This window comes from Nicotiana tabacum, chromosome 19 (assembly GCF_000715075.1).
Source record: "Nicotiana tabacum cultivar K326 chromosome 19, ASM71507v2, whole genome shotgun sequence".
Lineage (NCBI taxonomy): Eukaryota > Viridiplantae > Streptophyta > Magnoliopsida > Solanales > Solanaceae > Nicotiana > Nicotiana tabacum.
In genome coordinates, this window is record NC_134098.1 from 13,865,652 (window position 1) to 13,882,167 (window position 16,516).

At 36.9% G+C, this 16,516-nt stretch overlaps 1 protein-coding gene and 1 long non-coding RNA gene across 2 annotated transcripts; both read right to left on the bottom strand.

Moving 5' to 3' along the window:
• Positions 1-3,003: 3,003 nt before the first annotated feature.
• LOC107806526 (protein trichome birefringence-like 4) lies at positions 3,004-6,842 on the bottom strand. Its single transcript, XM_016630693.2, has 5 exons — positions 6,009-6,842; positions 5,046-5,238; positions 4,229-4,422; positions 3,937-4,095; positions 3,004-3,644 (listed from the first exon to the last, which is right to left on the bottom strand). Exons 1-5 carry the CDS (start codon positions 6,737-6,739, stop codon positions 3,296-3,298), a joined length of 1,626 nt encoding a protein of 541 aa, XP_016486179.1. The 5' UTR covers positions 6,740-6,842; the 3' UTR covers positions 3,004-3,295.
• Positions 6,843-11,426: 4,584 nt separating this feature from the next.
• LOC107806528 (uncharacterized) lies at positions 11,427-16,416 on the bottom strand. The gene is made up of 3 exons (XR_012703204.1): positions 15,581-16,416; positions 14,302-14,413; positions 11,427-11,731 (listed from the first exon to the last, which is right to left on the bottom strand). It is a non-coding gene; the product is annotated as an uncharacterized LOC107806528 (long non-coding RNA).
• Positions 16,417-16,516: the final 100 nt, after the last annotated feature.

Genomic DNA, 16,516 nt, shown 5'->3' on the forward strand with positions numbered 1-16,516 from the left:
CAAGATGTATTTGGCTTTTCTTAATGAAAGGTCATTCTGAGTTATTCTCTATATTCCAGAGTTTTTGTGCTAAAATCAGAAATCAATTTGGTGTTTCTATTCACATTTTTCACAATGATAATGTCTTAGAATATTTATCTTCTCAGTTTCAGCAGTTTATGGCTTCTCAAGGAATTATTCATCAGACATCTTATCCTTATACCCTTCAGCAAAATGGGGTTGCATAGAGAAAGAATATGCACCTTATTGAGACTGCTCGTACACTTCTAATTGAATCTCGTGTTCCATTGCATTTTTGGGGCGATGCAGTTCTGACATCTTATTATTTGATTAATCAGATGCCTTCATCTCCAATCAGGGATCAGATTTTGCATTCAGTATTATTTCTCCAATCAGCCTTATACTCTTTTACACCTCGTGTTTTTGGGAGCACGTGTTTTGTTCATAACTTAGCCCTTAGGAAAGATAAGTTAGCTCCTCGTGCTCTCAAGTGTGTCTTCCTTGGTTACTCTTGTGTTCAGAAGGGATATCGTTGTTATTCACATGATCTTCGTAGGTACCTTATGTCAGCATACGACATATTTTTTGAGTCTAAACCTTTCTTTACCTTTGCTGACCTCCATGATATATCTGAGGTCTTACCTATACTGACCTTTGAGGAGTTTACTATAGCTCCTCCCTCACCTTCTACCAGAGAGGTTTCACGCATACCAACCGTTGAGGAGTCTAGTGTTGTTCCTCCTAGTTCCCCAACCACAGGAACACCATTCTTGACTTATCATTGTTGTTTGCGCCATACATCAGGCCCAACTGGTTCTCGTCCTGCACCTGACCCTACTCCTACTGCGAACCCTGCTCCTAGTACACCGATTTCACTTCGAAAAGGTATACGGACCACACTTAACCCTAATCCTCATTACGTCAGTTTGAGTTATCATCGGCTGTCATCTCCCCATTATGCCTTTATATCTTTTTTGTCCACGGTTTTCATCCCTAAGTCTACAGGTGAAGCGTTGTCTCATCCCGGATGGCGACAGGCTATGAGTGAAGAGATGTCTGTTTTACATACAAGTGGTACTTGGGAGCTTGTTCCTCTTCCCTCGGGTAAATCTATTGTTGGTTGTCGTTGGGTTTATGCAGTAAGATTTGGTCCTGATGGCTAGATTGATCGACTTAAGGCCTGTCTCGTTGGCAAAGGATATACTCAGATATTTATGCTCGATTATAGTGATACCTTCTCTCACGTAGCTAAAGTGGCTTCAGTCCACCTTTTTCTATCCATGGTTGCGGTTCATCATTGGCTCCACGATGATCTTGAGGATGAGGTTTATATGAAGCAACCACCTGGTTTTGTTGCTCAGGGGGAGTCTCGTGGCCTTGTATGTCACTTGTGTCGGTCACTTTATGGTCTAAAGCAGTCTCCTCGAACCTGGTTTGGTAAGTTTAGCACGATTATCCAGGAGTTTGGCATGACTCGTAGTGAAGATGATCACTCTGTGTTTTATCATCACTCTTCTTCAAGTCTCTGTATTTATCTGGTAGTCTATGTTGATGATATTGTTATTACTGGCAATGATCAGGATGGTATTACCAATCTGAAGCAACATCTCTTCCAGCACTTCTAAACTATGGATCTAGGCAGATTGAAGTACTTTATAGGTATTGAGGTTGCCTAGTGTAGCTCAGGTATTGTTATTTCTCAAAGAAAATATGCTTTAGACATTCTTGATGAGACATGGATGATAGATTGCAGACATGTTGACACTTCGATGGATCCGAATTCTAAACTTGTGCCAGGACAGAGGGAGCCGCTTAGCGATCCTTCTAGCTATATGCGGTTGGTTGTTAAATTAAATTATCTCACAATGACTAGACCCGAATTTCTTATCCTATGAGTGTTGTAAGTCAGTTTATGAATTTTCCATGTGATAGTCATTGGGATGCAGTTGCCCGCATTATTCAGTATATAAAATTGGCTCCAGACAAAGAGTTACTGTTTGAGGATCGAGGTCATGAGCAGATCGTTGGATATTCAGATGTTAATTGGGCAGGATCACCTTCTGATAGACGTTCTACGTCTGGATATTGTGTTTTAGTAGGAGGCAGTTTGGTGTCCTGGATGAGCAAGAAACAGAATGTAGTTGCTCGGTATAGTGTAGAAGCAGAATATCGAGAAATGGCTATGGCAACATGTGAGCTAGTCTGGACCAAACAACTGTTCAAGGAGTTAAAATTTGGTGAAATCAGTCTGATGGAACTTGTGTACGATAATTAAGCTGCCCTTCATATTGCATCAAATCCGGTGTTCCATGAGAGAACTAAACACATTGAAATTGATTGTCACTTCGTCAGAGAAAAGATACTTTCAGGAGAGATTGCTACAAAGTTTGTGAGGTCGAATGATCAACTTGAAGATATTTTCACCAAGTCTCTCACTGGTCCTCGTATTGGTTATATATGTAACAAGTTCGGTACATATGATTTGTATGCACCGGCTTGAGAGGGAGTGTTAGTTTACAGCTATGTACATATTATAGTCTTGTCCCATATTGGAACAGGAATAGTTTGTCCTTGTATAGTATAGCTATAAATAAGGATCTCTTGTATTGTATTAAACATCCAATATCAATAACATATTTTTTCCCGTGCTTTCTCACAATTATTTCCGATTATTTGGTATACCTATGTGGGGAAGTGGAGAACATCATACTTTACCCAGCCATCTCGTCGGTTGAGAAGGTACATTCCCATTCTCTAACTTTTTGAGAAGCTTAAGCAAAAAAGTCGAGGTGTGTGCATAAGCTTTACGAAAATTATACTAAAGTTATCATTGATACTAATTAATTGCTTGTTGTTTATGTTGCCTAAACCTAAAGTGAAACAAGATATCTCTTTTGTCTCCAACCAAATGCTGAAACTATTTATTTATGAAGTTATATTTTGCCTAACCTGAGATGATAATAGCTTATCTAAAATGTTGAAATCACCAAGTGAAAGCTAGCAGTAAGGATGTGTATGTACTTTTACCTCATATTATAGCACAGTAAAGTAATAGCAACTTGCAACTACATTGTTGCATAAGTAGTTCTATATTGAACTATAGTAGCTAATGGCAATCGTCTCTGCTTCTCATAAGGAAAAGCTACAACTAACAGAGACATCTTTTGCCAATCGATGTCATGTTGCAACCCCTGATTTCCAATCAGGAAAAACTACAACTAACCGAGATGTATTTCATCCCACAAATATCATATCTATACAATACTATAGCTATATTTGCCTAAGAACCTATCTGCTACTGCTGTTGTTTCTGATAATGTTTCATCAATAATTGAGCATATAGTAGCTCATTCCAAGTGTCCGGTACACCAGGAAGGCACCAATGGCTGCAATCTTGGTACCTAATCGTCGTCCTCCTCTCTTCATCTGTCATGTTTGGCTTCCTGTATATCGATGGATGTCCATCCTTGCGGAAATCTGACATTATGGTAACATTCAAATAGTAGACTGGTGTTTTCATCCACCTTATCACATCCTCTAACATTCCCATTATTGGAGGATACAGAGAAGGTGACAAATCTTTCTCATCCTGAAGTGGCTCTGTATCACTATCACATTTTCCACCAGCATACCACTCACCTCCACTGCAAAAAACACAAACAGCAAAAGAAATCTTGATCACTTCTGAATCATTTTCCTTGAATGTTTTGATAACTGAGAAATCTGCGAGGGTCAGTTGGTGCATGATTTGGTGGATAAAAGTCTGTCCTATTATTTTCTACTATTAGGCTTTTGGTCCATGCGTGTCAACTCGTGACATGTATCTATTCCACACATCATCCGTTGCACTATTACTAGTGAACGAAAGTCTTGCAGGCTTTTCTTGAATGTTATTAAGAGTATTAGAAAGTAAAATAGAGACATATTTGAAGTTACCTGAAATGAGAGACTGAATAACCTCTAAAGAAAACGTCAGTCTTCAGAGGATCCACATTGGTCTCAATCCATCTTGCCCATGTTGTCATTGCCTTGCGAAACGCCTCAACAACGTTTAGTTCACCATAAACGTGACTACCTTCTTGATAGTAACCCTTCCTAAAAGTTTGTCCATACATAGTAAATTAGCTTTCTAGAATGAAAATCCAAATAAACATGCTCATCTATTTCACTCTGCCAAAAAAGATGCAGACAAACATGATCGAATGTAGAAACGGACGGAGATATATACCCTTCGGATGTTTTCTCGTGAGTCCACCAATGCCCTGTGTTAAAGACAAGGATATCAGCTCCTTTGTATTTGTCACATGACCTTTCTACCAGATCTAATCTGAGTGTTTCTTTAGTTGATCCATTTCCATCTGGCATTTCCCATTCTTGAACCAGAAAAGTAGAACGGACAAACTCCACTGAACAATTATAGTCCTGCACAAACATTCAACGATCAGCAGATTGTTTCAAGGAATTAATGAAACTACATTGGTACCTAACTATGTAGTATTTCATTTTCCTTTTTCAAAAACCTTGTCAACTTTATAAGGAAACAACAAAGACCAAGGAAAACTTTGGACATATATTGCAAGAGCACTTCATATGTTTTACATATCATTGCACCATTTGGAAGGGGAGCCTTGGAGCAACGCTAAAGTTGTCTCCGTGTAACCTATAGGTCATGAGTTCGAGCCGTGGAATGTCACGGATGCTTGCAGCAGGGTAGACTGCCTACATCACACCCTCTTGGGGTGGGCCCTTCCCCAGACCCCGCGTAAACATGGGATGTTTCGTGCACCGAGCTGCCTTTTTACTTTCTCAATCCAGCAATTTAGATGCACCACATTACCTTCATCTTCATTGTTCTGTTTAGACTGTTAATATCCAAAATTTTGCTTCCAGACGCGATGCAGATGCACCGTCTAGAACAGATAAATCCTTAACCTTTTACTCTTTCCTCCAGTCCTTTCACCTCCTTTTACTAAAATGCAACAACATTTTGTTGATAATCTGACATTAATGTAGATGAAAAAGATAAGTGAAACGAAGAAACATACCGCGAATATAAAAGAATAAGCACCCTCTTTCTTGAAATCTTCTCTTCCAGATACCTCAAAAACTCTGCTCTTTTCTTCAACAGAACTTCTGAGGAGACAAACCATTGATTCCCACATATTCCTGTTCAGAGAGTCACCCACATAGACTAATCGCTTTCCTCTCAAAAGTTCCAACATTTCTTTGGCATTCAACCTGAAAAAGTAAAGTAATACTATTTCACTAAAAGAACATTCTCACAATTAAGCCAAAAATTCCTATTATACGCCACCAGGTCTGCCGGACTATATTGGGTTTACTATAAGTTTTTTTTGCATGAAATTGTTTTTGTTGATTAAACATGTGACCTCCTACTCAAACGACAGCAACTATACCGTGAACCAAGGCTCCCCTTCAAGCTTACCAATGCATTAAAAATACAGGTCAGCCTGATGAACTAAGCTATTTTTATGTGCGGGGTCTGAAAAGGGTCGAACCACATTAGCTCTATTGTACAAAGTCCTACCTTGCATTTTTGCAAGAGACTGTTTCTGCAGCTAGAACCCGTGATCTCCTTTGTCACAATACCGAAACTTTATGTCAAGACTCCACTTCCAGCCCAGAAATGCATAAACAAGGGCAGCCCAGTGTACTAAACTTTCACTATGCGTGGGGTCTGGAAGCGATGGACCACGTTGGGTCTATTTTACTTTACGTAGCCTTACCTTGCATGCAAGAGCTTGTTTTCGCGACTTAAAACTGCGACCTCCTAAACACATGGCTACAATGTTTACTGTCGGACCACATTGGGTCTATTTTACGTAGTCTTACCTTGCATTCCTGCAAGAGTCTGTTTTCGCGACTTAAAACCGCGACCTCCTGAACACACGGCTACAACCTTTATTGTTGCGCCTCTACTTCAAGCTGAGTAATGCATATGCAATAAATAAATAAAAACAACAACATCATCAGAAGTAGCTTATTACCTTGGAATGTTACAGTGCTTAGGCTGCCATCTAAATTTCTCATACCCATTATCAGGCCTTCCATTTTTATAACAATCAAATGGCTCATCAATAAAAGGACAAGAACCAGGTTCATACAAAGGGTTAGCATCATCTTTCACCCACTCCCCATCAAAAACATCACAATGGCTCATCACTTCCCACCAAGGCTCATTCTTTTGATTTTCAGTTGATGTTTCATTTCTCACAGAAAATGATGAGAAATTCACCTTTTGTTTCTCTTCCTCTCCATTTTCAGAGTCATTCATTTGGCTAGGCGATATTGAAAAACCATGTTGATCAGAAAGAGAATTAGAATCATTCAGTTTCCCAAAAACCCCATTTGTTTTCCTGTTAAATGGGAGAGAATAAACAGTAGAGTTGTGATTATTTGAAGAAAAATAGTGAGAGAAAAAGGTGGAGAACTGTGATCTCTTATTCAGAACTTTCTTGAAAGAATGATTGATAGAAGGATTATTGAAGACAAAAAAGATAGCACATGTAACAAAACAGAAAGTGAAAACATAAGCCAACAACATGGATTTTTGAGACTTGGATGTTGGTGTCCTAATTGTTGGAGTTCTCAATGAATTAGGTGAAAATAGACTTTTCTTCAACTCTGACATTGAAGGGCTATTTACCCTTATCTTTAATGGTGGTGGTGGAAATAGAATTTTTCTTGTTGTTGGTAATGATGGTGGTGAATCTGCCATTTTAATTGACGAGGATAGGAGATTGATATAGAAAGTTTATAAGATCTAAAGATAGAAAGAAGAAATATATGCATGCAAATTCTATATATTTGTTTTTGTCTCAAAATTGCATGTTTTGAGATTTAAGGGGTGGGGTATGAGCTCTATATATAGGTACTTGATGGGCTGATTTGTAAAACAATGTGCCTTGATGGGCTGATTTGTCAAAAATGTTCTCCACCTTTTACGTTATGGAGTCAAAATGTCAATTTCATAATTTCTTTATCTTCTTTCTCCAACATATGATATTTGAACTAACTTCAAAAATTATAATTTCATAATTGTCCAACATATCATTCATCGTAACCCCCGTAGTCCGTACCAATATTCTCAATTAGTTGCAACTTGCAAAATGTCATATTAAAAGGATTCATCACGGAAAGACATGTTTTACGTCGGACTATTACAATATTCCTTCTTTATTCACGCTTGAAATTGGTAATATAAGCAAGTTCATCTAGACTAAATTAATTTAAAGTGCCATACAAAGGCACCGAGATCAAGCTACAAAAATGAGCCTTCTGCTCAGGGTGAAGCTACATGTCTTAAAAGGTGGTCAATTGTGGGAAAATTGCACTACCTACCTATATAGGTAATTAAAATATTAGGGTCTAGAGGTTTATAACATATATTGATAATTCTTAGTTTCGTCACTGCTTCCGCTTATGAAAATTGAACTAATATATATTACATAGGTTGATATTTCATGTTTATTAGAAAATACATTACACTTGGATGAGTGTAAAACGTCTGAATTGCGTTTAAAACATTTTTTAGTTATAATCACTTAACAACCATTTTTAGAGTACATGTTCCTTCTATACTTTGACTTTTTAGCCATATCAGTAAGAGTTTAACTTTTTATACGCAACAGTTTAAAATGTAAAAGTTGCAAGCGAGCTTATGTTTTTACAAGTTTGCTCTGTAAGCAGAAGGTTGAATTGTGCAGTCCAAAGAGCATTAAATTGGTATATTAATGGTACATATACATAGAGTTCAAAGCATGTAATAATAAAAAAAAACTTATTTGAAATAGAAAAGCATTTGGTAGGTCCAGATTTGGTCAAACATTCATTAAAAGGCATGATTATATAAGGTGAATAATGCAATGGCCTCCTATGAATTCTCTCCACTGGTTCGCAATCTTACATAACCTCAGAACTTCTTTTTACTATTTTTGTAGCTTTTACGCATCCTGTGGTTATTATTAGAATGTGTTGATTTTTAGTCAAGGATTTAAGCTTTGTATATTGACACTGTAAAAAGTTTTTATTCAATTAGTATATTAACCTTTTGTAGAAAGTTAATAGCCTTTTGTATTATTGGTGAGATTTACTTGTGATTATCTTATAAAAAAGATTTAATTGTGGAGATATTTGTACGTGGTAACTTAATATGTTGGTGTGGACTAGGGGTGGCAATTTGAGCCCAAACTCATCCAACCCGCCCAGAGATTAATGAGTTGGGCTACAACATTTTAGCTCATGGGTCTATTTGGGTTGAGCCCAAGTTAACTCATTATTTTTTATAACTCATTCTGACCAATGAAGTAGCCTAAATACAACTCATGAAGCTCACCCCAAAATAAAGGTATTTCAACCCAACTTATCTAAAAATTTACTTAGTTGCCACATCATTAATTTTTGTATCTAAGTTTAAAAATGAGAATTAAGGTATTTAAATTTTAGGGTATGTTTGGTATTACCCCATTTTCCACTGTTTGGTTGCACAAAATAATTTGGAAAAATTTTTTTGCACCACCCACCTCCCGCAAAAAAAAAAAATCTTTTTTTTTATATTTTCAATTTATTTATTTTTTGGTTTTTCTGAACCACCCACCCACCCCAATCACCACCCCCAAAATAGCAAGGCTGGAAGAAATTTTATATTATGTCGGATGTTAAAAATGTAATTCAAATGCTCAATAGAAGAATGACTTCTTGTACGTGTATAAATACAGGTAGTGAAGATATTTGGCATCTTAAACATTATCTGGATGTTGTTAATTCCTTTTTATGTATATTGGTAGGAAGCGACAAGAGTGGGTTGCTCTAGTGGTGAGCACCCTCTACTTCCAACCAAGAGGTTGTGAGTTCGAGTCACCCCAAGAGAAAGGAGGGAAGTTCTTGGAGGGAGAGAGCCGAGGGTCTATCGGAAACAACCTCTCTACCCCAGGGTAGGGGTAAGGTCTACGTACACACTACCCTCTCCAGATCCCACTATTGGGATTATACTGAGTTGTTGTTTGGTAGGAAGCGTAATATGTAGTCATAGGCTAGCAAAATTCGTCATGTTTCTAGTGAAAACATATCAATGCTGCTAGCTCTAGGTACTTTTTTCTTAATTGTGGTGTCCGGCCTAACTTGCGTGTATTTTAACTAATTTCACGAGACACGTACCATCTTCCACCAGTAAGGTACCAGGTCACTATGTTCATCAAAGCTTGAACATATGGGAATAAATCACCTAAAGCAGTCCGATCTTTTCGTTTATAGATATTGATATATAGGAAGTGTAATACTTGTAGTCATAGGTTAGCAAAATTCGTTTTTTCTCTAGTGAAAGATGTCTCATAGTCATGAGTAACATATTTTATGGCTTGTAAGTGAGGCTGCTAGTGCCATTTTTATAATCGTGGTATTCGGGTCAGTTTGCACATACTTACTATTGAGCATTTGTTACCTCTTATCAGCACAGGTATGAAAAAAATCCCCTTAGAATCTAAGGTACTTTTATCTAGTTTCTTGGCACCAATTGGTTACAACTACTTAGTTAATCAATTAGTACGGTGTTACCTATCAGAGGCTTGGAGGTAAGGTCCATATCCCCCTCCTTTATACTTGATTTTTTGTTTTATATATATACATGGTAGGGGTCCCTTCAGACCTCTCACTGTTATTTTTTCTAACTGGTACACAATGGTATTTTATATATATATATATATATATATATATATATATATATATATATATGTGTGTGTGTGTTTGTGTGTGTGTGTGTATGCGTATGTGTGTTAACTATCTTTTTACTGCCATAGGAATATGTTTCATCTGCAAATTCCAGATATAAAGTCATTTTCTTGAAACCAAACACAAAGTTTTGAAAATAAATTCTTCATTAAAAGGGGAAAGACGACTTTCTTCGCTTATGTGTTCATATGAGATAGTTTCTAAGTTACAAAGAGTGTTGGATATATAGTGAGACAAAATTTCTTCCGGAAAATATTTCCCTTCGTACAAAAACACACCCAGCTATATAGAAATTAAACTGTTAATAAAAACTTGTTTGCACTTAAACCGAACTCCCAATTGTTTCTTTTCCTTAGTGGTTTTGGTCGTTGACACAATACAATATTTCTAAGATATCTAATTCACTCACCACTATCTCGATCAAATACTAAAGTTATAGTTCCTACTGATTCTTTTTCATATTCAACAGCAGAACATGATATCTCTACGGGACAGAAAACAAAAGAAGAACCAAAAGTGCTAACTCCCCAATCTAATCATAAACCAGCCAGTTTTCATCACAGCTAATAAGTCCATCATGTCTTATATCTGTTAAAGAATTCCCATCCCTTCAATAAAAATCTGTAATATAAGAACATAAACAGAAATTCTTTTCTAATTAAGAACTCAATGATGAGAATTATAATTTTTTTTTTAAAAAAAAAGTAATGAGCGAACTGGAGAGGTATGCAATGTCTTTTTTTTTTTTTTGTGGTCAAAAAGATACTAATATTAGTATCTTAAAGGTTGAACCTATAGAGTTTAAATACTGGATCAACCTCTAGCTCCGTTGCTTGTGTCTAGCTTGTCTTTCACTCTTTTTGACCTGTCAGCATTTTTATATTCTATGGCTTTTCTGAAGGTATGACAAATAAGAAATATCATTATTCTTGAAGTTTTCGTTATTCCTATTTAACTATAGGTGACATACTCCAAATTGAAAAACATCCTGCCAATTGAGATAACTGTTTACCATGATTAGAGTTGCTCTCATCTTTCAGCCACATGAAGCAAGCCATATGGTGATATTGGTTCTCAAAGTTTTTTTTGGAGTATAATGCATTTCACTCCAGAAATCTATAGCCACCTTACATTTCAGCAAAGGCCCATAGTGTCGGCTACGGTTCGGCCAAACCCAGTAGCTTTGGTTCAAATCATGTATTTGTCTTAAAATTTTATTAAATATATACAAAGTATTAATTTAAAAACTAATAACTTAAAAGGATTAGAATCTCAAACCCATAAGCTTGAAATCCTGGCTAATACTTGACAGGTTGGCTATTGATGATACTCTATCAAAAAGATATTGAGCTGTTGGTATACTAGTATGAGAGGACATCCAAAAGAAATTTGGAATCTTTCTACTCCAGTTAGTTGAGACAGAGCATCCTATTTTGTTGATTCTCCTTTCTCACCGCCTCAAGCTCTCGCTTTTAAGGTGGATACGCATTTTCATATCAAGGAAAACCCTATTTCCTCTTTCAGGTTAGGCACCCTTTGCTCGAATGAAAGAGGGGTCCCAAGTACTCCATCTCATAGAGAATATAGAAAGTAAAGAGGAAAAGGCATTTTATCTTGTTCAAAGTGTTCAATCTCCATATTCAATTAAAATTATGTCCTTGATATCTTCTTTCCATACGCTTTTTTCATTTTTTGGCATCTAAGGATATTATTATTATTATTAACAATAACAAAAGTTTTGGTACAAGGTGATGCTTGTTGAAGCACACGCATTATATTACAGTTTCATGGTAGTCTCCTAGCATATATACAGAGTTCCTCGTTTGTTTGCCTCCAAAATAACCAAAACATACAAAGGAGGAACTTCCAAAATGTTGATATTACTATGCATCATAGTTCCATTCTTTGCCAATACATCTGTCACTCAATTTTGTTCCCTGTAGATATGATCAAGCTGCGGGTCTCCAACTGGCTAATCAATGACCTGCAATCATGAATTAAGTTAGATCTACCACTCCATTCTTTCCACACAATCTACGTACTACTATGCTTTTTGATGGAATTTTGCAAATGCAGTGCACTTCTTAGTTGTTTATCCAACTCTCCTCTTCTGCATATCTTCAGGAGAACGTATTGTTCAGTTATCCACATTAAGCCATTTGTTCTCATATGGGACTGGACTGATCACTCTAGAATAGACGTCACATAAAATCAATAGTATGAGTCATGCAACATACTGCTTACTTGCTAATACACTCGCTCGGATGTAAGATTCCAGCCACTGATATATGTCCAATGCCACCTTTCACGAAGAATTCTATTCGAGAATGAATGAATTGTGATATAGTGCCGAATAAGACACTCATTGCCATTATCAAATTGATATGAGATCTCCTTCAAATCTACCACATAAAATTTTCAAGTTGTATTTCTTAAGTATTGTTTATAAACACTCGTACAGAGGAATTTTCTCCCCTCCTTACTTTGATTAATTCTTCTATCACTTAAGGAGGAATTGACGTGTTCCAATCAAAGGATACTCATACCTTCCCGAAATCTAGTCATAATTTATTTCTGAATACTCCAACAAAATAAGAACTAGTTTTCTCTAACTTCAACCATATGAAAGCATCAAAAGACTCTGTAAAATTGATAGTAAGATTATAATTTTTACATGGTGATCAAATTTTAAGCCCTTGTAAATTAAATTTATAGAACCAGACTACACTTATTCCTTTGCAGCTCCCAAATTAATGTGGACAATTTACCATATAACCATGGTTTAGATGTTATCAACAAAGAGTAACAATGAATAGTAGCTCAACCAGCATAACATCAGAGGCAACTCTTGCATAATTGCCTGGTATTGTGGAAACTAGCCGAAATGAATGATAGGTTGAATAACAGAACCACCACCACCCACCCCACCGCCAAAGAAGGGGCAGATCCATGTGGAGGGTGTGGGTTCACATGCACATATGCTCCCCTCCCTAATTAAACCATGTATAACACTACTATATCTCTTCAAATTTTACGTAAATATATGTGTGTACCCAAGGTCAAGGAGTCATATGGTGCAATGGTTATGTGCACCTCTAATAATGTGCTCAAAGGTTCAATTCCCATGCCTGCTTCTTCTCTTGTCTTTTCTTTTTCTTTGTTTTATTTTTTCAAAATCCCTAAGTCCGAAACATTGAAATTCTAGTTCTTTTGTCACTGTAAAATTTTATAATCAATTAAACCAAATGTTTATGTTAAAACTAGTAATAGTAGAGGATGCAGCATAAAGTCAACGGGCGGATTTAACTGAATTCAATATTTTCGACATGGAGTATAGCTATATATCTATGAAAAATTACTACGATTTTAAATTTTGAACCCATAATTTCTAAATATAATGGATTTAATGGTAAAAACCTAAAGGTTGAACCCCGTCAAATTTAAATCCTGAATTCACCTATATGTAATAGTGCGCCCATCTTCTTGAAATCCTGAATCCACACCTGCCCCAAGCCCCTAAAAGCTAATGGTAAGATTATGACGCACTTCAAAGCTAAAATCATCAATCAGTGGCAGAACTATATGACTTGGCAAAGTAGAATCCTTACCATTACAACTGCGACCACAAAACATGTCGAAATATCACCCTATGGAATACTATATGACTCGAGAGAGCTAGAACCCTTTGCCATTACAACCACAACACAACATGATGGACCTTAAGCAAATATGCAAGAGCAACAATCTCAGTTTTCTTTCGGTGCAAAAGAGCTACTTTTCAAGCGTGTTTGGAATGACGGAAGTCATTTTCCATTGAAATTGTGTTCCTAAAGAATTGTTTTTCATGAAAAATCTTTTCCTAGAAAATTGCTTTACTTGGTTGACATGCAGAAGATAATTTTCAAAAACAAAGTATATTAAAATTTACAGATTAATAATAATATTAGCAAATTGGAGAGTGGAGGACTAAAAGATTAATAATAATGTCTCTGTCAGTAGAAGCAAGTGATATGAAGTTAGAGTTAAAATAGTTGTAATGAAAAATGATTTCCGCCCATAAGTGATGGAAGTCAATTTCCCCCTTTTGATGGAAGATGTTTTCCTTGGGTAATAATGACTTCCTTATGCAAAACATTTTCCTGAAAAATGACTTCATCATGCACTTTATAAAGAAAACAAAAAAAAAAGAAGATATAACTGACTATGGACCTTTCATCCTGACTGCTTCCAAAAGATGGTTTAATTTCGAGTGACAACTAGTAGAACCCTAATAAATGGCCTGAGCTAATAACTAACAGATCTACAAGGAAACCCTAATGATCAAAAGCAACATAGCAAGATAGAACTCAAAAGAGTGATCACAAGGCAGAAAAGTAAATCCAGGATATCGATTCCATATATAGCTAATCTGAGCGTAGCTCCATAGGTTACCATATTCTTGAATCTTAAGCCTTTGGCCTGAAGAAGTTCATGTTTTCAGGGAGAGTATAAGTTTACATATATGGAGAAAACGAGGAAAAGAGACCAGCCTGGTGTTGGCGAAAAATCACTCACCTGCATGATGAGTACAGTTAATGCTGGACAGCAAATGGTGAAAAGACCGACTAAGATCCCACTGCCTACGTGAGCAAATAAAAGTCACTGGCTACCCTGACACATAACTTTCCTGTCAAAGAGATACAATATACAAAGCTGAAACAAGTGAATCAGCAAAAACAAGCTACAAGAAGTTTAATACAACTACGCCTCAATACCAAACAAGTTGGATCGGCGATATGAATGTCCACTTACCGCATTTCTCCATTTAAATCATCTCAGGCCAACATTATACAAGCCATAAGAAGTTTAATATAACATAAAAATAAAAGAAGGTAGAAGCTGTACTTGAGAATGTCCGGAAGAGAAAAAAATATAAAAAAGCATTGTCCTTCCACATTTATAGAAGCAGAAAATAATATTTGAAATCCTAGGTGCAATGGTGCATGATGAAAAACAGTTCATGAATCCAGGAGTTGATCCGTCACAGATACAACTGTTAGCATATTTAGGCTCAAATCTACTAAAATACTTAAAAACAAGTGACTTCATCCTTTATCAACATGCAATAACTTAATTTACATTTGTTGTTGTCATGATCTTCTTTTTCTTTTTTCGTATCAGAAGAAATCCTGTGCGCTTCTTGCCCAACTTAAGTCAGATGCACAATTTCAAAACTAGTGAAACATCCCAACTTAAACACAAGGCTTTGTCTGCGGCCAGGTTCAAACCCCCGCCATGCACCTAACTCAGATCACGTGTTGTGTCCTTACCATTGAACAAGCACTAGGGGCTTGTCACGATTCCTTTCCCTGACATACTTCTAGCTTTGTTAGATAAACACCAAAACTGATGTACTCCCTCCATCACAATTATATGATAATATTTTTATTGGAACACTCAAAATGTTTGACGTCATTCCTATTCTAAAAAGGGCAGCCCGGAGCACTAAGCTCCCGCTATGCGCGGGGTCCGGGGAAAGACCGGACCACAAAGGGTCCATTGTACGCAGTCTCACCCTGCATTTCTGCTAGAAGCTATTTCTACGGCTCGAACTCGTGACCTCCTGCTCATGTGGCAGCGTCATTCCTATTCTATATAACTTTTTTCACAACATTCAAAAATTCAAATGCATTAAATTAATTCGCAGTTTGAACTTTGATACTTCATCAATATAAGAGAGATCAACTGTATTACATATAAACTTTATTTCCTACTAAAAATTAAATCCTTTTTGGCAAAATAAGAACACATTCATTTTCAAGATATAATAATTCCATTATAGATAAAATCATACCCAAAAAAGAGAATATTTACAGGTATACACGTTCCTCCTTTGATATCATCATGCATCAACCATCAGAGTATCCCCATCTTCGTCGTGCATTTCCTCAAGATCCCATCCCCTAAACTCAGCATCATCATCATCATCACTAACTTCCCTCGATTCTAAGGAATGCACGAATTGTAGAACAACACGATTCTCCTCAGTTTCTCTATCAATTTCTTCTTGATCTTCTCGAGGCAACTTATGCCGGCAAAGTGGACATGTATTACTCCGATTAAGCCAAGGAACAATACAGTCATTATGAAAAAAGTGCTTACAAGGCAATTCACTCGCTTCCGAATCAACTTCGAATTCCTCCATACAAATCGAACAACAGCAGCTTTTTAACGATTCGATAATTTTGACGCTGGGGAGCGAGCCGAGGAACGATTTAAGAGTCGGTGAACGGAACTGTGTTAACTCAAAGGAAAAATCATCGGAGTTGTTGTCAGTCCAATCTGAATCGGAATCGGAAGAGTAAAAAGTAGTAACGGAATTGGTGGCGGAGGCGGTGGGAGGGGTAGAATTGGAGTTAGGAGATTGAGGAGGAGGAGTAAAAGTGGCAATGGTGTAATTAGGTAGGAGGTGGCGATGGAAGCAACGAGGGCAGCGGAAGGAGGATCTGGCGGCGGAGGTGGTGGTGGTGATGTGGAAGGCGTGGTTGCAGTTGTAGCACCGGTATGAACGGCGGTTGGAAGCAGCGGAGACGGTGGTGGGGGTGGCCTCCGCCGACATGACGGGACTCTTTGGTATCTTCTTCTACTCGGTTTTCGCTAGGCACTTTTGAGTCAACGTTTCTTATTTTTGGTTTTGTTTTCCATTTAATTTATATGTATTTGACAATATTTTCATAGAATTCTTATATCCTATTTGGGCCGGCTGTAAAAATAAACTTATTTTGAGAAG

Excerpts from the sequence above, each read along its gene's own strand:
- LOC107806526 (XM_016630693.2), bottom strand. The coding sequence starts at position 6,739 with ATGGCAGATTCACCACCATCATTACCAACAACAAGAAAAATTCTATTT. Across the intron at positions 5,239-6,008 it reads AAGCACTGTAACATTCCAAG|GTTGAATGCCAAAGAAATGT; the intron begins GTAATAAGCTAC and ends TTACTTTTTCAG. Across the intron at positions 3,645-3,936 it reads TATTCAGTCTCTCATTTCAG|TGGAGGTGAGTGGTATGCTG; the intron begins GTAACTTCAAAT and ends TGTTTTTTGCAG.